Raw genomic sequence first — 23,005 nt, forward strand, 5'->3', positions numbered from 1 at the left:
CCATCCTCGCTTCTCTCCGCTAGCCCTAGAAAACTAAAAGGCTGGAGGATCTTACAGAACATGGAAGGGTGTAGAGAAACAGCCAGAGGCGACCAGAAGTGCAAACCAATGGATGAGGTGGGAATAGTGAGTGTTGACAGCCTTTTAGAATAAAAAAGACAACAAATGCAGATGTGGTAAGTCAGATGGAACTTTATAAAAGAGTGGATGGCAGGAAGGTGGTGAGTAAGGGTGATTGTACTTATTTCTCATAGAGGAAAAGCCCAACAGGCAGCGGTGGATGATCAGGCAGCAGATGTAAAGCGAGTGTACAAAGTCCTTTCTCTACCATTGCAGAGTTAAATTGTCCTCCCTGCTGCAGATTTTCCAGGTGAAAAGGGTATAGATGGTTGAGAAAGGAATTGGATAGGATAGAAGCATGGATGAATGGTTTATTTAAATGCGCTGACTTGGGTGCATTCTCCAGGTCAAAGCACCCGAACCGTGGGTTTCTGGAAGCAGGATAATACGTTGCCAAAATGCTCTGTACTTGCTTTAGTTGTCATAGTCTTTCCCAAGCATTTGCTGTCGCCCATAGTCAGGAGGAGATACGGGGCTTGGCAGACCTTTAGTTTGGCTTGGTACAGCAGGTTTTATGCTTTTTGGGACACTCTAATTTCTGTTTTCAAATATGCCACCTTGTTTTAGGAATGGGTCCTGTTTAAATCATGGCAGAATTATAAGAGAGGGAAAGTAGGCTTTTGGTAATAATAACTGGAATTCTAGACAGCGTCAGATTTACTCGGGTTAAACACTTTTAATATACATTTATCTTTCCAAAGAGCCAAGTTGATTACTTCAGGATTTTCTGTTTGTCTTCCTTTCTGCCACCCTTCCTTCTTGTAGACCAAAGTCATGCATGGTGAGGGCAGCAGCAATGCTACTCTCGATAGCCTCAGTATCCTGATTTGTCTGCACTTCTTGGTCAGTAACATGGACACTATATTGCAGATGATTAAGCCAAGCAAGAGGGCTTAATAAACTGATCCCTGAAGAATGTGGTTTTATCTTTCTGAGAGGGTGTTGAGGGTTCTTATGCCATTGAGAATGGGGTTGTTCTGAGGGTTGGCTGAGTGTGCATACTCACCATGTGGAGACATTTTCTTTTGAATATTTAAGGAGTTCTGTTGAAGAAAAACGATCTGATAATGCTGCTCTGTGAATATTGTTACTTTATGCAAATTCATTATACTTCAAATAAATGCAAATAAATGCCTGGATTTTCAGTTGTCTTATTAATACTGATGCATTTACTATTGTTGTTTTGCTCCCTTTTATTTAACTTCTAACAATGGTGTTTTGTTTTTTTTCTTTTCCAGTGGTCTTATTGTTCCTGAGAAAGATAGCAATGAAACTGTACCAGAAGTTGTAGCTACTTCTGGATATGCCCTTCTGCATTTCTTCAGCGATGCTGCCTATAATTTAACAGGGTTTAACATCACATATAAGTAAGTAGTACCATTCCAAAGTGATGTTGCAGGTTGAGCAAAAGGAGGTTTCCTCTTTTCTCAGTTTTGTCTTGAAATAAGCAATTGCCATAAGCATGTAATTATGAGTAGATACTTGAATTTAGATTTTTATCTTTATTATACCCTTGCAACAGCTAATAACTGTAATGTGCTCAACATTTAACTTCAGTTGTCAATTGTAAGCGTGGGCAAATATTTGCTCAAAAAGACATAATATTATTTATTTTTATGTTACTAGATTTATTTGATCATATTCAATCAACCAGAATTGATGTATTTTGTGCGTGTGTGTGCTCTTACGCGTTCTGCAGAGATACTTCTGCACGAACACACTTTTGCAGAAGCACACTTGTTTCACTTGGGACACTGGCCTGTACCTACTGTTGAGGATCCTCAAGCAGTTTTCTTTGGGATGCTCTTTCTTATTCAGTCCTGGGATTGAATCGCTTAATCTGGGTCCTTTATACTCTGGAATGGTTTTATTGTGTTCTTTCATTTGTGTTTTAAATATTATAGGTGGGTGCTTTCTGTTCGCTAACAGATATTTAGCCCTCATTTGGTGAGCTTTTTAAAAATAATTCTAGGGTACTCCCTAATTCATGGACTGTTTTTAGAAAGGTTTTGTTTTGATGTAAACGATCTCATTGTGGACATACTAGCAGATAAGAAATTTCTTGCTTCTGGTGGGGATCATGGGCTTTGAATTTTTTGCTCCTACAGATAGATATTATGTTTGTGCTGCACTGGGAGATTTTAATTTGGGTGTACCTTGCAGAAGTTTTCACCTCTCTTTCAAAAAAATCAGCTGAAAATTCTTGGTCACAACTGACTTTTTGCAAAAATTGAATTTTCCTTAAAACAAGGTGCTTAGTTTTTCAATACCAGTATTGGTGCTTTCATCCTTATTAAGCACTTAAATATGCAGTGGATTCTTTGAAAAACGCGGAACATGCAGCACCCCTTGAAAGCTCCAGAAGAAAATGAGGAGCCTTTGCAAAGTTACTTGAAACACAGCAGCTGAGGCAGTAGCATTTTGGAAGTCTGGCTGATACCATAAACCATGACACCATCTACTGCCAGCTGTCTGTATTGCACCATTGCAATACAACGGAGACCTGCTCTTAAAGTATAACCTGCTGTTTTTAAGTTCCTTTGAGATATTTTAATATTTCTGTAACTCTTCACTTTCTTGATCATTTCAAACGGTTTTCAAGTACTGGTTTGTGTTTTGTTTCTTCTGTGTGTTCTGGTCTTTAGGTTTCCTCCTAACATTTTTGCAGAGAGTAGATAAAAGGGTGTATTTATTTCTTTTCAGTTTATCAGTCTTTATAGTTACTACTGGACACAGATACTTGACAAACACTTGTGAAATGACGGTCTTGGAGGCTGTGACTCCTCCTGTCGCATGACAGGGAGAATATTGGGTAGTAATGCCCATCTGTGAGTTATACTGGTTGATACACTGGCAAAAACTGGAATTTGGAAATGAATAGGGTCTCTGAATTAGGATCTTCACCGAGGACGTATCTGGTTTTGCCTCAGCTATGTTGCAGATATTATAAAATCAGAACTTATTCAAAACAGGCACATCTTTGGCTTGGGATTCATCTCAAGTGTGTTCCTCTGGTAAGCAGATCCCAGAATAGCATGTAATTGTGAGTAGTTTAAGTATAAATTGCACAGACACCACAAAAGCCTTAAGCACTGATTAAATTCTTCACTTACTGTTGGGTGTTTTAAGGCAATTCATTTGCATTACAAATGGCTAAAAACCATACTGATAATTTTTCAGAGGAGTTCTAAATTTAACTCATTAAGTGAGGCAGCTCTGCAGATGGTAGGCAACAAATCTCTACAGGTCTGTCACATCAGATTCTAGATGAGCAGCTCTTGTTGGTTTGTGTGTTAACAAACAGCTGTATTAACTTTTGTTCAACTTTACTCTTGTATTCCTTAATAAGAGGTATGGCTTGGGAATCTGTTTCATTACTGACGGACCTTCTTTCCCTGATGTTTGCAGTTTCAATATGTGTCCCAATAATTGCTCCGGCCGAGGAGAGTGCAAACTCAATAACAGCAGCAATGCTCTTGAATGTGAATGTGCCAAATATTGGAAGGGAGAAGCTTGTGATATTCCGTACTGCACAGATGACTGTGGGGCACCCGAGAGAGGACACTGCAACTTTAATGATACTAAAGCATGTGTGTGCTCTGCAGGCTGGCAAGGTAAGTCTCCTGATTAATACAGAGAAGCTCTTGGATGCCTTTTCTATGTATGGCTCCTGCAGTTTAATTGGGAGTATTTGAGAATGTTCCCTGTGACAAGCACTGGCATTTTGACTAGGAACGGAGTATCTGCCTTTTTATATCAAAAGATCACACTGCATTTGTAACAAATGCTTTTAAAAGCAACTATGCTACCATACAACGCAGTACCAATCTCTTGTGTGCAGGCATCAGGTAAGAACTTTAAGCGTTGTTCCTGTACACTTAAAGCAAATTTGAGCCTCGTGGCAGTAGTTAACCTGTTTGAACACACACAATGCCTTGTTCTCCTGTCCAGCTGTGCTGGTCAGCCATGTCAGGCTTAGCAACAGTTTGGACCAAACATGCCTGTTTCCTTTACAAAGATACACTGATGTGGAAGAATTAGTCTCATGAAATGCAGCCAGCTACAGCACTGGCAGCACCTGCTACCACTACTTAGCTATGCCGCAAAACCAGACGGTATGTTAGGCGCTGTGGAAAGAATCCAAAATGAGTATCCCAAGGAGAACGCACCCAGTACTGAGGTTAGCATGTCTGCTTCTCGGATAGAAAACCAGGCACAGGTAATATGCTTCAGGGCTGGAAGACCATATCCCCTTATGCAGTGCAGTCTGGTTGTACGCTGACAGCAAAGGTGGGCTTATGGTTGCTCAGTTTTTAGCCTACCCCTGTTTTTTCCCCATCTTTCATGTCTGTAGCAGGTTAGTGTGTCAGGGGAAGAAAAAAAACCCAAACCAAAACAACCCACCAAAAAAAAAGCTCTAAAACAAACCGTAGCAGAATGAGATGCAAGCTGCTCTCCCCTTTCTTATTCTGAAGCTTGTATACATCTGGAAATGGTCACTCTATCTCAGAAACAAGGAGTTTTTCAAGGGCGATAAGTCTGCTTTCCTGAACTGGAAATTATTACTGGTAGAAACTCGGCAAGAATGAGCAGATGCTGTCTCTTGCAGTCAAAACCACAACTCTGTTACACGGTGATTCACTTCTATGACTGCCTAAAGGCTGTCCTGCTAAACCCCTTCCATTTTCAAAGCCTGAGCCTTTCAGCAGGTTCTGTGCTCTCTGCTGTCTGTAGTAACCCTGTGCGGGTGGATGGCTGTCACTGAGAAGCAGGGAGAGCATCCGTGCGGCTGTTGACTTTGCTGAGACCTTGCCGCTTGCTGTTCCTCTTCTGCCTCGCCATGGGGAACTGTGAAGAGAAGGCTGGTAGTGAAGAATTTGGTTTAAGAGCAGCAGAAATATAGAAAAAAACCAAGTGAACAATTGGCAAAAATGTGTTGCTGGGAAGGAGAGGACTGAAAAGAAGAAAAGATAGCCATAGACCCTTGATTTTTTTTTTTAATTTTTTTTTTTTAATGGCATGCTGCTGAGCAGGTCTCCTGAAGCTTTCATTGTGTTAGGGCTTCTGTGGGCACATGGTAGCTAGAGAAGTGCTGGAAGACACCCTGTTAGTGTGGAGTGGGAAGGGGTCTGCGCCATGCCCCCCTGTAATCACAGTGGGGGAGAGCAGAGCCCTGTCTGCTTTGCATCACTGATTCGTCTAGTCTGGAACTGCTTTTTAGTTCTGAAAACAAATTTAGGTTTGAAGTATGTGGTTACAGCTGGGAGATCACATACCAGGTCCATCACAGATTGCTGGTGTGGGCAAGGAAACGAGGATCACAGCTTTCGCCTGTTACCTGGCCGTGCACCATCTTTGTCACCTGTGGTGCAGGATATTGACCTCTAGCTGAAACACAGACTTTGGAAACAATTAAGTTAATTTTTAAACCTTATTTTTCCCAGGTCCTGGCTGTTCAATTCCTGCTCCTGCAAACCAGTCGTTTTGGACCCGGGAGGAATACTCTCTTCCAAAACTTCCTAGAGCATCTCACAAAACCGTAATCCATGACAATAAAATGTGGATCGTTGGAGGCTATGTCTTCAATCATTCTGACTCTCAGAAGGTTTTAGCGTGAGTATAAACCTAGATAATTAAGTCGAAGTAGAGGAACTTAGATTTGAGAATTATTTTTAGAAAATGCCATCCGACATTCTGTGCTTTGACCTATGCTCCATCTCCAAGGGAAAACAGCAGTAATAAAAATCTGGACTCATGTTTGAGAGGTGGGAAAACACTGCTAAGGGGTGCTAATTTTTGAGAAGAAAAAGCAAAAGGTTCCTGATGTTCAGTGAGGTTTTGATTCATCTGCTTCTGACAGCATTTAACTATTCACTATATATTTCTAGGCTAGCTTCGAAGTTAATCTGACCTCGTATTCAGAGAGGGTAGTTTTGCTTCTGTCTTATTAGCCCTTCCTTATATCTGTGTGACTTCAGAGTGTTTGGCTTCTTAATTAATACGTACTGATTACTGTACATGTTTATGCTTAGTGGATGGGATACTAAACAGGGAGTGGCATTTAGGATGATGACATTTATGCAGTTAGTTGAGGAGATTTAATAGTAACTAAGATACCAAATAGTAATTGTGTACCTCACGGAAATCCCCCATAAAAAAACATTTCGGGCCTCCTCTTGAGCTTGGTAGTATTTGGGCAGATTTAGGTAAAAGCTGGATTTCTTCCCAGGGATACCTGCATACCTCACTTTCATGGACCTAAGCGAGAGCTGTGTGCTCTGCATGCACATCCAGAGGTAATAGTTCTTGTAGGGGAAATTAAAGAGGAGCTGAAAATACACTTAGTTGTCGAATAGTTGCTGATTACATCCTCAATTTACTCTTTCAAAGTCATGCCTGATTTTTCAACAGATACCCTGTGGCTTCACTGAACACTTTCTCAGAGATTATTTTATCTTAGAAGGCTGTAAGCGGGGCAAGTATAGTTCATTCTTTTATCAAAAAAGCCACAGGCCATCTTCAAGGCTAATGGTTTATTTTGTTTCAAGTTCACAGAAAAAACACGCTTGAATGACAAAGACGTAATTAAAAAATGCCTTTTAAACACTGGCAGGTTTGGGGGTTTTTTTTCATCAAGTAGTTGGAACTTAGCTTCGCGTAAAGTTTTTCTGCTCTCTTGGGTGGATCATGTGGTGTAAGTTGTCATAGTTTAATAGACAATGCATTAGCTCTTGATTTTGCATGGAAAAGATGAGTCATGGTAAAGCAAATCAATATGTGGACATTAAGTAACAGAGCAGGCTTGACTGGATTTTTTAATCCATAAGTAGTCTGTGAGTGCTTTGTGCATGCTCAAATCTTGGTAGGACTTTTGCTAAATAAAATAATTTCCCATAAATCCTGGAAAGGATGAGCAATAATTTTCTTGACTGTATTGTCTACCTCTCAGATAATTAAATCAATTTTTATTATACAGGTATGATCTTATTTCTGAAGAGTGGCTTCCACTGGACAACACTGTGAACTCCGTAGAGATGAGATATGGTCATTCGCTGGCACTACATAAGGTAAGTTCAGCGCTGCAGACTCACCTCCTGGCTGATTTCCCCTTCTCACCCACCCCCCCACGCCGTTTCACAGATCAGTCTTGTTTTGGGAGAAGCATTTCTCCTTTAAAAGCTTGTCCATGGTTAGCCGAGTCTGTGTACTTGTATTCCAGGGAGTCCTTGGAGTGGTATCCTAGGAAGTCTGTAGTGCCTTTGCTTGTGTTCCTTCTTTGCCCTTTTCTCAGATATTTTTAAGGCTGACTGAGGTCAGTGAGTCCATTATTTCCTTCTTACTGTCTGCGATTGCAAAACATGCCTGATGGCTAGAGTTTGCTGGAGTTCAGCTGGTTCCCCAACTGCCTTTTGTGTAGACCATGTAAATATTTTCATGAGCTCTGTTGTCCAAGGCAGGAAAGCAGAGCTGGTGAATTAGGGATTTTTGGAGCCTGCTCTGCTTCTGCAGTAGACGCGTGATTCTATTCTTCTGGCACCTGAAATGGCAAGTGGATTCAACTTTTTCTTAACTCATTTCTCACCTGCATGCCTTGCTGTGGTTGTAGGCCACGTTAGAGCAGAATGGCAAAGTCTTTGAAAAGGAAATGAGCTAATCCTTTACTGACCTTTGGTTTTGGAACGTTAATTAGCTCATCACAGTGCAAACCTTTATAAAGCATAATTATAAACACTCAAAAAACTCCACAGAGCACTGTTCACAAACAGAACACTTGAAGAACCTGAGAAGGATGGAGATTCCTGCCCAGGAGGGCTCCATGCACATTCTGCAAATAACTGTTCAGAAGTAGGGTGCGATCCAAAAGAAGGATTGTGTCCAGAGAAGGTCAGCGAAGCTGGTGAAGGGTCTAGAGGACAAGTCTGATCAGGAGTGGCTGAGGAAACTGGGGTTGTTTAGTCTGGAGAGAAAAAAAGGAGGCTGAGGGGAGACCTTATCGCTCTCTACAACTACCTGAAAGGAGGTTGTCGCGAGGTGGGGGTCGGTCTCTTCTCCCAAGTAACAAGTGACAGGACGAGAGGAAAAGGCCTCAAGTTGCACTAGGGGAGGTTTACACTGGATATTAAGAAAAATTTCTTCACTGAAAGGGTTGTCTAGCATTGGAACAGGCTGCCCGGGGTAGTGGTGGAGTCATCATCCCTGGAGGTATTTAGAAGACGTGTAGATGTGGTGCGTGGGGACAGGGTTTAGCGGTGGACTTGGCAGTGCTAGGTTAACGGTTGGACTTGATGATCTTAAGGGTCTTTTCCAACCTAAACGATTCTCTGATTCTGTGATAAATGGGTTTACCATCAGTGATGGGCAGTGGTTCTGCCCAAGAAGCACCAGCTACAGTAGAGAATTTCCCTTTCCAAGGTTACCACCTTGTCAGTAGGGAAACAGGGCTCCGCTGCACACTTTGGTCGATTCATGACTGACTCCGAGGTCCTCATTTTTTGTCAGTACATTAACTTGGAAGACAAAGCTTTTGGTGTACAGACACAGAGGAGTTTCCATCACAGCTGCCTTTCTTCCCAGCTATCTTCTGCTGATTGTGTTTGTAAGCTATGGGAGGGATTCAGCTTGCTTATTAAGTCACCTGACGTCAGGTGCCTAACTTTGGGTGCTTTTGGGAGCCTCTGAGCTTTGTTTACAGTGAAAACAGACCTAGTCAGTACAGGTAGTGAAATCTCAAGAGCAAGTCAGCTCACCCAAAAGTAGGCACAAATTCTCTGCTTTTGATCAGTTGAATTATTCTCCAGGCTCTGCTATATTTTACATATATATACTGAGACACTTAGCTAGCATACAGGCACCTAAATTTTGATATCTGTCATCTGAAGGTCAGTCCTGCCTCACACACCCCTTCCCCTCTGTACCTTGATGTAGGAAGAACTGTGTGTGTTGAAGGTATTCTGACATTACAGGCTTGGGTACAAACCTTGGCAGTCGTGTTTGCTTTCATATCAAACGACTGGTGAAGGAGATAAGTTTCTCCTTGAGAGAGGAGAAAAACTTAGGCTGCGAGACGATAAAACATAACAACTTCGTCGCTTACATATTGGCTGTTTCCTAAATGCCAAACTCGTTAGCCTCATTTTAAATCTAATTTCTTTCAGGATGATATATACATGTATGGTGGAAAAATAGATGCGACGGGGAACGTGACCAGCCAGCTGTGGGTGTTCCACATTCCCACCCAGACCTGGGCTCAAGTGACGCCGAAAGCCAAGGAGCAGTACGCTGTTGTTGGCCACTCGGCACACATCGTCACCCTGCAAGACGACAGCGCCGTCATGCTTGTCATCTTTGGGCACTGCCCTCTTTATGGGTACATCAGCAACGTCCAGGAATACAACCTAGGTGAGCGGGGCCCTACCTACCATTTGCTTCAATTTTAACAGTTGGTTTGAAAATTAAGTGATTCATATTCAGATAGCAAAATCAAGACAGATCTATTCTCCTTCCATTTGTATTTATGAGAAGTTCGATCTAACTTCCAGTGTTTGTATAACACAAACAGTGAGCAGGCAGCCACGTGCCTCCAGCTTTGTACAGCTTGTTAGGTCCCAAAGACAAAAAAGCTATAATTGAGAGACAAAGCGTGATAACTGTGGGACAATTTAGATTAATTTTCCTCTCTCCCTCTGACAAAGGAAACGCTTTTGAAATTATTTTTGTATCCTGCAAATACGAGAATGGCTGTAACAATTCAGACCAAGTATCTGCTTAACCTGATACCCATGTCTGCAGTAGCGAATGCTTAGGGGAACAGGCAGTGACTTTCTAGACTCCTGTATCTCTGATATGATCTGATCCCCATATCTCCAGGAATAGTCCAAACTCTGATTTTAGGATCCAGAAATTTCTAGTATCACCAGTGGAGAAGCATAGGAAGCTCTCCAGATGAACTGAACTTCTACCGAAGTTAGCTGCTCTGAAATGGCTCTCTGGAGGCATGTGCCTTGCTCCACTGACAAGGTAGAGAACATAGTTAAGCAGAGGAAGTTCACAATGTTGAACGTGCTGGTTATTGTCAGAAATAGTGGCCCTATCTGCACGTTCAACCTGTTATCCTCGTGCTTCAGTCATCCTGATCCAGAGGACCTACGGGAGCCTGCCCTGGTTTGCTGGTGTCCACATGAGCGAGCTTTCTTCCTCTAGAAAGCTAAAGAAAACCAGGATGTGTGGGGCAGCGATTGTTTTCCTGCTGTTCTATTTCTCCCACGTGTGATCTGGCAGACTATACGGTTGCTTTGCCTTTTGTGTGCCTGATTTGCCCTGGAGTTAGGAAGCCTGTGTAGGGTTTCATTCTGCACTTGCTACAGAGAATTGGCGTGTAATTTGGCATTTTTGTTTCAGTTTCCATTATATTATGTCTAGAGTGCTTCAAACCAATGTTTTTTTAGCGAGTGAGATATAGGACCATTAATCACATATTATTTTTTAACTGCAATGTTCTTCATAGTCATACTTAACTTGGCTTCAGTGCTGTCTGACTTGAGATAGATATAGATATATATATATAAAAAAAATAAAAGTGCTCTTGGGTACCATTCCAAATCAAGTCATGGTGCTGGCATTTTCATGTCATTGAAATGCAATATATTATTTCTGTACTTTTTTATCTTTCACTTAGCTTGTCTGCAAAATGTAATAAATGACTGTAGAAGGGATATTTCTGGTCTAATTAAAAATACTTGACAATACTTCTTGATAATAAACTCCTTCAAGGAGAATATTTTTGAATATGAAGTCATAGAGACAGTGTCTAGATCTGAGTCAAGGCAAACCCAGTTGTTTCACCACCAGATTTATTGATAAGTCATTAATGGAGATAAATTAACCATGTTCTCTCACTCACATTTTTCATTTCTCAGCCACAAATACATGGAACATTTTACAGACGAGTGGAGCTTTGGTGCAAGGAGGGTATGGTCACAGTAGTGTTTATGATCCAAATACAAGATCAATTTATATCCATGGAGGTTATAAAGCATTCAGTGCTAACAAATACAGGCTAGCAGATGACTTGTACAAATATGAAGTTAATTCCCGTATGTGGTAAGTAGTCTTCTTTCTCTATACCACCCTGTCATTTTTGTTTGTATTGGACAAGGGGATGGGATATTTTATAAGGCTATAGTAGGACATAGTTACCTGCATTCAGGATAGATAGTATACTCTTGTATCTGTTATTTTTATGTCCATTTATGAATGGAGAATCATATAATCACAGATAATCAAGCCTGTGAATGAGCCAAGAAATCCATTTTAATCTATTGTTGTATTAAAGCTGAAAAGAAAAATATTTGATGGGTTTTTCTTGCCAGCAGTACAGACTGTGCATATGAGTGCAGTTACTGCAGTCAAGTGAGTGATAATTCATTCTGCAGTTAAGACTGCAAAAGAATTTCTATTATAACCCCATTTTCTTCTGGCTCTGTAACTGCTTGAAACGTTCATTTCTGAAGCTGAAATCTTCTGTGATTTGTTTCTTGCCCAAAGGTGACTCTTATTAAAAAGCTATAGCAAAACTTCACAACTTTGAGCTATAGAGCTGAAACACATTTTCCTCAATTTTTTTGTTTCTTCAAGTTGTTTTTAAAGGCCCCTGACAAAAAAGAGTGATCTTTTGAATTAACACATGTAAATTTGAGTCACCATATCTCTTTTTTTGACAGTTTAAAATAGCTTGTATTTCTGCAACAACTGTTTATGAGTCTATATTCACGAGTAACGTTAACTCGTGACTAATTTCCAAAAACCTTCCTTCCTGCTCTGTTGTACATGCAGTCATAACCACGCTTCCTTTCTTGGCTGCTTTGATCCTCCACTTCAGCCACAGAGTGGGCAAATCCGGCTGAATAGGCAGAAAATGTCCACAAATGCGACAATATTCTTCCAAACTGCTGCAGCACCAACTTCCTTGCGTCGCGTTTATTTTGTCAGTCTCAAGCGGACTCTCGGAACAGGCGAGCAGTCACCTTGCAGCGAGGCGTGTAGGAGTGTCTGCGCCTCTTTATCTAGACTTTTTTTCAGGAGTCATTGACTCCTTTTTTTAATTCTTCAGTAATTTAGGCCCTCTCTCCCTCTTGTGACCTCATGCAGGGGCAGAAAAGCAGTCCCCCTGATCTTTATTTTTGGCAAGTGTGTTTCTCCCCATGTTCTCTCCGGTGTTTCAACTGGCAGCTTCAGTCTGACCCTGTAGCCGTGGCAGGGACAGAGGAATGCTCAGAAAACCCGTGTGCTGCGATACCGCTGCTCGGGCATTCGGAACAGGTCCCTGGTCCAGGTCCTTGATATACCATTTGCTGAATATTTCCTTGTGAAAGTCTGGGCTTCGGCGCAAAGCGGCGTTCGGGATGCCGCCGTTCGCGCAAACGTGGCTTCATCGGGATTTTCCTGCCACCCCGTCCTCTCAAAATAGGGGAATTCTACAAAGGGTGACCCTTTGTGTTCAGTGCCGGTAATCGTGCTGATTAAAGGTGAGGTCAGTGGCGAGTTTGATTAATGCTTCCCATGATTTAGTCATGGATGAGGCATTGAGTTTTGCAGGCGTTAAGCTGCAGAGCAGCTGCATAGTTTTCTTTAAAATAGATTTGTTAGTTTTGAGCAAGAGATGATGCCCAGTTTGAAAGAATTCTTTAGGTTACTAAAAGTTACTATAAAAGTAGAGTTACTATAAAATATTGGAGTCCTCCCAGGCAGTGTCCATATAAGCAGGTTTAGCTGACTATGCTCAAAAGACCAGTTAGTGTGAAAATTTGATAATCCCTAGGGAAGGAATTGATGATTTTAAGATCCATAGCTTTGGAAACAGGCTTTAATAGATATATTTCTCCTATAAATTGGCAAGCAGATGGGAAGATGAGAGGATGAAATTACAGGAGGAATTGAACAGTCTGGAAAGGAAGTTGTTAAATATCTCATTAGGAAAAGTAGTTAAACTAAATACTATCCCCCCCCCCCCCCCCCCCCTCCCTGCACCCCCGAAACCTGCTTCCACTTGGATTTATGGATTGTTTTGTCTTTGCCAGGTGCTAATCAGTTTCATTAATACATGTATTTTTATTTCTGAAGGACTATTCTTAAAGACAGTAAATTTTTTCGCTATTTGCACACGGCTGTGATAATGAGTGGAACCATGCTGGTGTTTGGAGGAAACACGCACAATGACACCTCCATGAGCCACGGCGCAAAGTGCTTTTCTTCAGATTTCATGGCGTATGATATTGGTAAGTTCTTGCAGAAATAATAATAAATTCTTGGATATTCAAAAAGAGCTGTCTTCAAGAAGACTAATTTACATGCTGGGTGTATTATACCAAATGCTACTAAGCATACTGCAGAAGAATGTGTAATCAGGAGAGGCTCATTTAGCTTGCTACACATTACCAAGCAAATGAGCTGGTGCAGTGATTTCTAGGCAAATACAGCAGCAGTTATTTGGTCAACAGCTTACATGCAACCTTGGGTGTTAAAAATTATTTCTTAAACAGAAAGCATATTGTTCTACCATCTCAGCCATAAAGCCATCCTGATATTTTGAGTGTGTTTTAATGTATGATTTATCAAAAATGCAGGCTGTTAGGACAGTTACAAGCACTGGACCCTGCTGAAGCTCAACTTGTACATTGCACGCTCTTGTTTTAACTGCAGGCTGGCTGACTTGTTTGGCTGTGCTGTTTGTAATGTCAGTGTGTTTATATGTATGCTTTATAAGCATAAATATCCCCATAAGCACTATTTAACAATAAAGCCAAATGATTCGTTTTTATTTGGAAGGATTGGATTTTGATGAGTAGCCAGAAGAGGGCAGCATTTATTTGTGAATTTGGAGTGGAGAGACATGCATTCAAGAAGAAGAAAAGAAAAAGAGATGAAATTATATAAAAGAAGGTGCTTGCACATCCAGATAATTCACACTGGCGAAAAACACCATTTTGTACTCATATCACATTCTGCCTTCTGCTCTCGGAATTCCTTAAATGTGGGCTTTTGTGATTGATTCCCTGGAATAATCATGTAAACCTGAATTCTCGGAGTGACTGTTCGCTGAGATGTCACTCCTGGTTTGTGAAAAGAATATGCAAGCAAATGAATTACTTTCAGCAGCAGGGTTTGGTATCCTCGTGCCATTTTGCAGTCTGTTACAGGGATCGTTCCCTTTTGCTTCCTGCGATTTCAAGTCGTATCCCTGTGGAATTTGTGTGCTCCTAACTTGCTTTATTTTGAGTTTTTTCTTGAAGAATTAAAATGGGGTATTTCAACAGTCACGAACAGAGTAAATTTTTTTAAACTTTGATAGCAATAATGACAGATTTTTCTTGCTACATTTTGCTATCTTCTTGACCCGTTGAACTCTTAGGCGTAAAACACAAATTGCATTACTTTGACAAAACATGCCAATAGTTATATTCATTTTGATTCAGTTTAGTTAACAGGCAGGTTCCTGCTACGTGAAGTAAGTGTTTTAGTCAACTTGCCCAGTCCTTACCCGTTTTACACTGAGAATTAGAGCTTGCATTGATTGCCCTTCACATGACAGGGAGGAGAGGTGTTCTGGTGCTCTTGGGTACCCTCATTCCTTAGGGCAGAGACTCTAAGCCTGGAAAGAGCAGGCTTTTTTTTTTTTTTTTTTTTCCTCTCCAGAAAAAAGACCACTTTTCCATTCTTTTCATGGCAGGGCATCTTATGCACCATTTGCCTTATCCCGTTGGACCAGGAGCACTCCCAGGAATACGTTAGGGTGCTGGCTGTTCATTAGTGTCACAGCAGAAACACCTACTTGCTGGTTCTTCATGCATGATCTCTGCAGTAATTATATTGATCATGTTCATGTAGGTCTCCATGGGAATAAGCCCGTATACTGTGGAGAAGCATTGTAAGTGTCAAAGACCATTGTGGCTGTGCCACCATAGATGCGTATGGCTATCACATCTTTAATATTTACACGCTTATCTTGTTATCTGCCCCTGGATGCTCCCAAGGCTCAAGCTATCCAGGAGAAAACCAAGCAGCAAGGTCAATTGATGCTGAGTGCCTTTGGAGGAGAGGCTTAGTAGTTGGCTGTCTTACTCCCTACTTTTATAGTAAGCTGTCGGGCTGATTTGCTCATTTTTAACATGTTGTTGATGAAGGCAATATCTTGGTGATCATAGTGCTGGTTGGAAGACTGGAGAAAACTGAAATTAAAATGCAGTCTAAAATACAGGTTTCAAAAACAGGTCTTCTCATTAACCTTTGCCATTAAAACTTATTTCTGCAGTAACTCATTTTATTTACCTTGTCAAATTTTTCTGTTTTTCTCCTCAAATTTCTAAGTAATCAGACCACATGCATTGAGTGTTGTGAGGACCTATTATCTTATTTTTGTGTGTGTGTGTGTGTGTGATGCAAACAGGTGTCACTGAGGTGTGTGCTGAGATTTAACAGATAAGGTAGATCTGAGAATGCATTAATGCTTCTTATCCTTTTATCCTCCACTTGACCAGGTTGGGGCATATTCAATCCAAATTGTCCAGGTAATGGCCAGTTTTGGAAGGTTTCGGGATAGCAGTCCAGCTGTCTGTGTGCATGTGCATTTCTTGTTGCTTCTCAGGACGAGCTTTCAGATTGTGTTGACGTTCAGGTTGGGTGAGCACTTGGGTAGAGCACTCTCACAGTATTTTTCCGATGTTCTGCACACTGCGGCGGCTAGTTAGCACTTTCTATCCCCAAAATTGGTGTCTCTGGCTTCTGGGGAAGAGTTTCCTGCTCTGCAGCAGTTTTGTCTCTGGGTGGACAAATGCCTTGCTCAGTCCTCTACCTCCTCCTGTCGACAATTCATAGCGGCAAAGGAGCGGAGAGAAATTTGCAGCCCTTCCATCGCTGCACGTTCATCTCCAGGAGGGAAAAAGCAAGGGTTGTGCTTTCCGAAGGGTCACCTCCCTTGCATATGGGGTATGTCTAAAACAAGAATAGAAACTTCGCAGGCAGACTGTCTCAAAATGCGGTTACTGTCGGTTAAGTAACTGTTCTTTTTCATTTCTATATAAGCTTTAACTTTACTTTTTTTTAAAAAGCATGAAATATTCACGTAAAGGCTGTACTTGTGTAATGATCTTTTCTCCTCACAGAAAAGAAATTAAAACTCTTCTATTTACCCCATCAAAAATTCAGTTCTGATAACAGAAGGGGACTGGATGTTTTCATAGCATTTGTGTTCTATTTGAATCGTATATTTAATAAATCCTGTGCATTGTAAGTTTTAGGCTTGGCTTAACTCATAAGTCAAGGAGAGGATTCTTTGTAGTTTCAGAATTATTCATTTTTTCTAATACTTGATCTTCTGTCAAAGATGGGAAAGAAGCTTAGAAAGCAAAACATTCCAGGCCTTCTATTAATCTAGAAAAATATATTTCTTGGCCTCACATAACTCACAGCTTGATGGATAAAAAATTGCAAATTGCTGCCCAATTTTGCTGAAGCCTCCTGGTAAAAATTGGAACCATGCATGCTTGTTTCAGGAGCGATGCTGAGCTAGGTTAAATTTTTTGAAAATCGAGCAAATGACATTTAAAAATAAACTTCAGAATCACAAATTATCAAAGTATTAAATCCAACCAGCTGGATCCTATGTCTTTTATTTATCGGCACTCTTGAGCAAAAGTTTCTGCTCGAGCAGACGTTAGGGTCAATTGTTTTACCCAACAGCTCTCCAATGAAATTTAGTAAAATATTAATAAGGTTGTTTTTCTTTGCCCTCTCAGTTTATCTACATACTAGTTTGGGTTTGTGGGCTTTTTGTTTGTTTGGGTTTTTTGTTGTTTTATTTTGTTTTTCAGAGGTTTAGTCCATGGCGTAACAGTTTTATCTTGTTATTAAAGAATCTTTGAGTATTTGAGGGCCCGGTAGATCTTTACAGCAGATTGACTTTTCTGTCTTAATTGCATAAATTGCATACAACTGCCTCTGGGACGTTAGCCCCCAAGGTGATCCCATTCACTTTATGAAGTTTAAGTGATATGAATTGGACTGACTTTTCCCGTTTTTGTTCCTTTGATTGCTCAGTGGGTTATATGTTTCTTAGGTTGGTTTTTTTCATGCTGCCTAAAGGAAGAAATTACCTGAGAAACAGAGTAAAAAATGAAGCAGAACTTAAAAATGTTATGCTAATAGAAAAAGATGGAATAATCTCACATTATATTAAAAGTGAAAAACAACCACAAATCCTTAAGCTACGATGAGTGAAAAATATTTTTACAAACATGGATATCTACCCTCTAGGAACATAATTGCAATGGGGAAGTAGGAAGAAAAAAAAAGAAGATAAGTGTCTGTTCTCAGTGGTATTGGTTTGGGGCAAAACTGCAAATAATTCACATATAACCAGATAAAACCTGAACTTGTTACACAGTGGAAAAATTCCACTAGTAAAGGAGAAGAAGCAACTCCAGCCACCGCCGTTTAATTACACGTGATTGCCAAAAAGCTAATAACACCTTTGACCCAAGGCCTTGAAACTTTCCTTTTTCATGAGCTGTTTAGGTGATGGAGCAGAGCCATTACATCCTTCCTTTCCCTTTCTGTCATACCTTGGCAGCTGGGGGGTGAAAACTAAATCTTAAATCTCACGAAAGAAGATAACGCAGCCTTTTTGTAAACTGTCCTGCTTCACTCGAGAGATTTGCGTTTTGGTGGTGGGTGGAACGCTATCTCTGTAGTTATTAAAGTACTTTGGGATCTTTCAGGAAACCGTGTGCTACATAAGCTGAGTTATTAATTATACTGAGAAACTTTTCTGAAATGAGCTTTCTTTAATCCTAGCTTGTGATCGGTGGTCTGTTCTTCCTCGCCCGGGTCTCCATCACGACGTGAACAGGTTTGGACATTCTGCCGTGCTGTACAACAGGTAAGGTTACAAACAAGCTGGGGGGTGTTGACTTTTTCATACCTCAATAAATGTATACATGTAGATCAGTAATACTGGGACCAGAGGGTCGAGGATCTGTTGCAGACCTCTCAAAGTTCGTAGATCTTCAGTCTGTAATGTCTGCAGTATCCACCTGTCCCTATCAGCCCTTCTTCTTCATGGGACTAAACTGTTTTGGCTCACTTAATTCTTTCAAAAATTTGTTTTTTTCTTATTTCTATTCCTTTTTCATATGTATTTTTTCCTATTTATCTTTCTTATTTATTTCATAATTTTGTAATTTCATTTATTTCATATTTCTATTTCTTCTTTAGCTGAAGTGACAACTTTTATCTCCAAATCATACTTTCCCTCATGGTTTCTAACTTTGTCCATGTTTCAGTTTATATAGCTTATCCTGTGTGGCTCTTCTTTACCAGTCACATGATGTACGGTATTTAGGTGAAGTCATAGGTGAGATTTCTGCTGTTAAACATTGTATCACTATAACGATATCTGTGCTCTCAGGTGAACATCTGTTATTGTATTTGAGTCTGTGGAACCAAGTTTGAGAAATGGTATTTCTTAGGAGTCTTTCATTCTGGTTCCTTTATCCTTTGAGATACTTTCTGTAAATCAGTAACGTTATTTAAAGCTCAGTTTAAGCCAGGCAGATAACTGTCACTGCCTTGAAAAGAAAGGTGTGCTTCTAGATACTCTTTTTGTCTCTAAAATCTCACTCACTTTCTGTTTCAGCGTATAGTGAATACCAGCGGTGCATTTGCTCCCATGAAGGACAGTTAAGCCTGTGCTGTAGTTCTTTCCTAAGATAGGATGAAAAATCATATTAAAAATACTTACTATTCAACCAAAACTTTTATTCAGTTGCATTGACTCTTCTGCGCTATCTTTTTAAATGTGCATTTACACACATGGATGCGCAGGGGTGGGTTGGGTGGAATTTTGGGGTAACTAGTGAAATTTGATGTTTTGCCTGAAGCAGATGTGATACTAAACACAGTTTAAAAAACCCACCTTTTTCTCTCCCCCTGCCTGGCCCCCAATATTACTTGGTTTTGGGTTGGGGTTTTTTTTGTTTGTTTGTTTTTCTAGTCGACACAATGACTCTTTGCTCAGTTGCCAACAGCCGTGAAAATAACTATGGTTTTGTCACAGCGGTGTAGCAAGACGTGACAACGCTGAATTGTTTTGTCACAGTTTCCGAGTGCTGGTTTAATGCTGTGATACCATCTCCCGGTTTTTAGCCTCCCTCCCTCTCTTGCCGCTGTCCTTTACGGGAGGATCCGGCATTTCTGCGGCGTTTCACGTACAGTCACGCCGATCAGGTGTCACCCAGAGGCTTGGCTGGAGGGGGAGGTCGGTCCAAGACCTTGGTTTGGCTCTGTCTCAACACCCATGTGTTGGGATTCCCTGGCTTCTCTGAAACAGTGGAGCTTGACCGACCTTTTCTTTAGCGCCTTCCTTAACTGAAAGCTCTTTATTTGGATTTATATACGCTGGAATGAAATAAAGCAATTTGCTCGCACCTCGAATCGCATTGACTTGCAGCAGCGCGTGGTTTGTAAACACAAGCACAAATGTTTCTCTCTTTATTTCCATTTTGTCTAGCACCATGTATGTATTTGGAGGCTTCAACAGCCTCCTCCTGAGTGACATCCTGAAGTACACACCCGAGCGATGCGAAGCTTTTGACAACGAAACGGCCTGCCTGCGAGCAGGTCCTGGCATCAGATGCGTGTGGGCTACCAGCCCTCCTCGCTGCGTGCCCTGGGAAATGGCGACGGTGGAGCAGCAGCAAAAAGTCTTCGAAGACTGTCCTCCCAAGCCAGGTACGTGTCACGTTCTTTCCGTTTCCCGTTCCAAAAGGCACGTAGGGTCTTTTGCTTTTCCAAAGCCTGTCTTGCGTTAGTTGTATGCCGTTACCAGACCAAGGTTGAGATGGGGGGCTGTGCTTGTGCTTCCGTACGTGCCCTGGGAGACCTTCCTCCGAGCAAGTGGCTGCGGCGATGTGGAGATGTTTCCATCTCTCACTCCCCCTGAAGCTGCTTGCTCGCGAGTTTTTTTTTATTTTTAGTTTTCTTACTGTACTGCTTGTACTTGCTTTCCCATCCTAAACAGACGGCATCAGTCGGGAATCAGGCCTGGACCATTGCTCTGTAGATGTTTGCTCCACGAACTGACCTTGTGAGAGCCGGCAATTCGCTGATGAGCACCACAGGGCAAGGGAGGGGGATCTGGGTCCTGCGGTGTCATCCTGTGCTCTTCAAGAGAGACAGCAGGAATAGTCTTTTAAGAAAAGTTACTGTATTTTTCCTTCTACAGTATTCTATGGCTAGGGGTGTACAAAAAGAACATTTGTTTTAAGGTCTGATTCCTGTGTTCTCTCTTAGGATAATTTTTAAACAACTTTTCAGTGCTTTATCCTGATGCATTCGTTGCTCTGAATCGAATTACACGAACCTTGATTCTGTAATAGGTGGCAGCCTTTAATTATTTAAAAGAAATTGATGTAAAGGGACATTGCTTTGATGGGCTCTCAATGTACAATAAATTTTCACAAAACACAGGCCATAAGCAATTGGAAGGATGAAGTGGAAAGTTCAAGCTTTGCATGAAAATGCTTCACGTAACTAAAGGCCAGACTTGCAGCAAAATGGGCCTGTGGTGGGAGATGTTCACCGTCCTTGTGAAATGTCCTCTGGCATCGTTTGCGTGAGCGTTGACTGACCACGCATGCCCGCTCTTCCTTCACGTGCTTTCATGTCTTGGCACGTTTTCTGCTGGTGTGTTTTACGGCTCCTTGGGCGCGAAAAATGATCGATGCTGCAAATGAATGCAATTTTCTGTCAGTTCAATCGCATGAAAGTATCTGATTTACTAAGTAGTTGATAACGGAAAATCTACAGGCACTACTGTTTGGTTATATCTTTTGCTATATATAATCAAGTTCTTAGAGCTCTGTCAGGAAATGCCTGTTTTTGGTCATGCAGGTTTTTTTCTTTAATAGTTGTAGACAATGAAAAATGTGATCAGATTACAGACTGCTATAGCTGTACAGCAAATACAAACCACTGTCAATGGTGCACTGACCAGTGTATCTCAATGCATAACAACTGCACAGAGGAACAGGTAAAGTCTCTCTACTATTTCTGTAGTTTAAATTTAGCCTTTGAAATATCAAATGTCCAGATGCCTTCATCTGTCAGTATTATGACCCCTGTTGTTTTCGTTATTTCCAGTGCATGTCTAGCTCTAAACTGCTAACATGCTTGAATTTTTTTCAAGTTGGTCCAAGGGCTTTTCATGGGACTCTCCACTTAAGTTAGGAGGATGGCTCTGGGCCGGGGAAGAGGTGGAGGTTTCACGATGGTGTGATTATTCAGTAAGGCACATAGCCACTTGGGTTTGCCATCAATAGACCCTTCCCTAGGAAAAAAACCCTAATCCTTTTGTAAAAGCTCTAGTAAGGAAAATGTGTCAGATGGTGGCTTGGGGGAATATCTTGAATAGACGGTACAGGCTGTGTCCGGTGTCGCAGCTTTTGAATATGTAGGTTGCTTTGTAGGTCTGAACTGTGAAGTTTTGTGTGGTAGTCACGGCTGTTATAAACCGACATTGGTTGGACGGGAGCGAGCCTCATCTGTGCTATTTATTTTAGGTTCCTATTACTCTGTATGACAGTTGTCCTAAAGATAACCCTGCCTATCACTGTAACAAAAAGACAAGTTGTAAAAGCTGTGCCATGGATCAAAACTGTCAGTGGGAACCTAGGAACCAGGAGTGCCTCGCTTTACCAGGTAGGTATTGGTTGTATTTGTGGAAGGAAAAAAACACCCAAATTCACACAGTCCAAAAGTTGTAGGGGTTCTTTCGTTTGGTTTTGGTTTTTTTACCCCCAAACCTGTAATCTTTTAGTGTTAAGCTGGAGTAAATAATCTTGTTTAATCATACCAGTTTTGGTAAGAAATCTTTTTTCTAGTAAATTCAGAAAGTCTGATGGAATATTTTTCAGTCCCAATTGTCTGGAGTATGATCATTTGTATAATTATTAGGCTGTATTTCATCTCTTTTTTCATTTGATAAAAGCAGTACTGTTGATACAATAGGCTTCTGTAAGATATTAGATTTAATAATGCATGCTATTTAATTTTAGAAACTAGAATTGTGCAAAAGCGTAATGGCACATACTGGACGAATTAGGCAAATAACATCTAAAGTGTATAAGGAAAACTCTTTTACAGTTTCCAGTGGGGGCTCGCAGGAGTTGATTGTAAGTCCCCCTGTAGTAACATTTATATTTTTTTTCCCCAGTGACTGGGAGAGAAATATAGCATCTTCAGTGATTAACATTTGCAGTTAATAAAATACAGAGAAAGGGGAAAAAAAACAACCCAGGACTTTTTAATGGGCATGGAAAGCCTTTCGCTAGTAACTCCGATAGGTGTGGAGGTGTCCAGGTCTGGTGTTTGCTAGTCTTGGAGAGTGAAATATGAAGAGACTTAGGAGAAAAGCCATGAGAATGAGAAAAACATCTTTTAATGAGATAGATGAAGAGCTTGGTCTGTTTAATTTGTTGTTAAAAAGGGGGTGACTTGATCATATGTGTAAAAAGCCCATCTGAAAGATCGACACTTGAGAGCTTTTCAATCTGTTAGATAAACCTAAACCAAGATGTTGGAGCTAGATGTCAGCTCTGCAGAAATTCACACTGAAAATGTCCATCAGGTTTTTTTATAAGGGAAATAATTAACCACAAAGTATAGGGAGTTCTTCAGTAGTGGGCATGGCTTTACTCAGGATGAAGCAGGGATTAATCCTGGAAGTTCAGTGCTGTGGACAGGATTAGCACAGCAACCTTCTTCTGTCAAAAGGTATCCTAACAACTGTGACTTTAAGTCATCACCAAAATACTCATTTGCTCTTTCTTCTACA

At 41.0% G+C, this 23,005-nt stretch overlaps 1 protein-coding gene across 1 annotated transcript in view; it reads left to right on the forward strand.

The window, feature by feature from the left end:
* The window catches only part of ATRN (attractin), a 154,339-nt gene that overhangs the window by 45,983 nt on the left and 85,351 nt on the right, over positions 1-23,005 (forward strand). The window contains exons 4-14 of the mRNA XM_069796985.1: positions 1,359-1,487; positions 3,529-3,734; positions 5,565-5,733; positions 7,097-7,187; positions 9,276-9,519; positions 11,037-11,220; positions 13,240-13,394; positions 17,968-18,052; positions 19,682-19,902; positions 21,081-21,202; positions 21,732-21,870. Of these exons, the coding sequence (XP_069653086.1) occupies positions 1,359-1,487; positions 3,529-3,734; positions 5,565-5,733; positions 7,097-7,187; positions 9,276-9,519; positions 11,037-11,220; positions 13,240-13,394; positions 17,968-18,052; positions 19,682-19,902; positions 21,081-21,202; positions 21,732-21,870 (1,745 nt within the window). The remainder of the gene's footprint in view (positions 1-1,358; positions 1,488-3,528; positions 3,735-5,564; positions 5,734-7,096; positions 7,188-9,275; positions 9,520-11,036; positions 11,221-13,239; positions 13,395-17,967; positions 18,053-19,681; positions 19,903-21,080; positions 21,203-21,731; positions 21,871-23,005) is intronic.

This window comes from Haliaeetus albicilla, chromosome 1 (assembly GCF_947461875.1).
Source record: "Haliaeetus albicilla chromosome 1, bHalAlb1.1, whole genome shotgun sequence".
NCBI lineage: Eukaryota > Metazoa > Chordata > Aves > Accipitriformes > Accipitridae > Haliaeetus > Haliaeetus albicilla.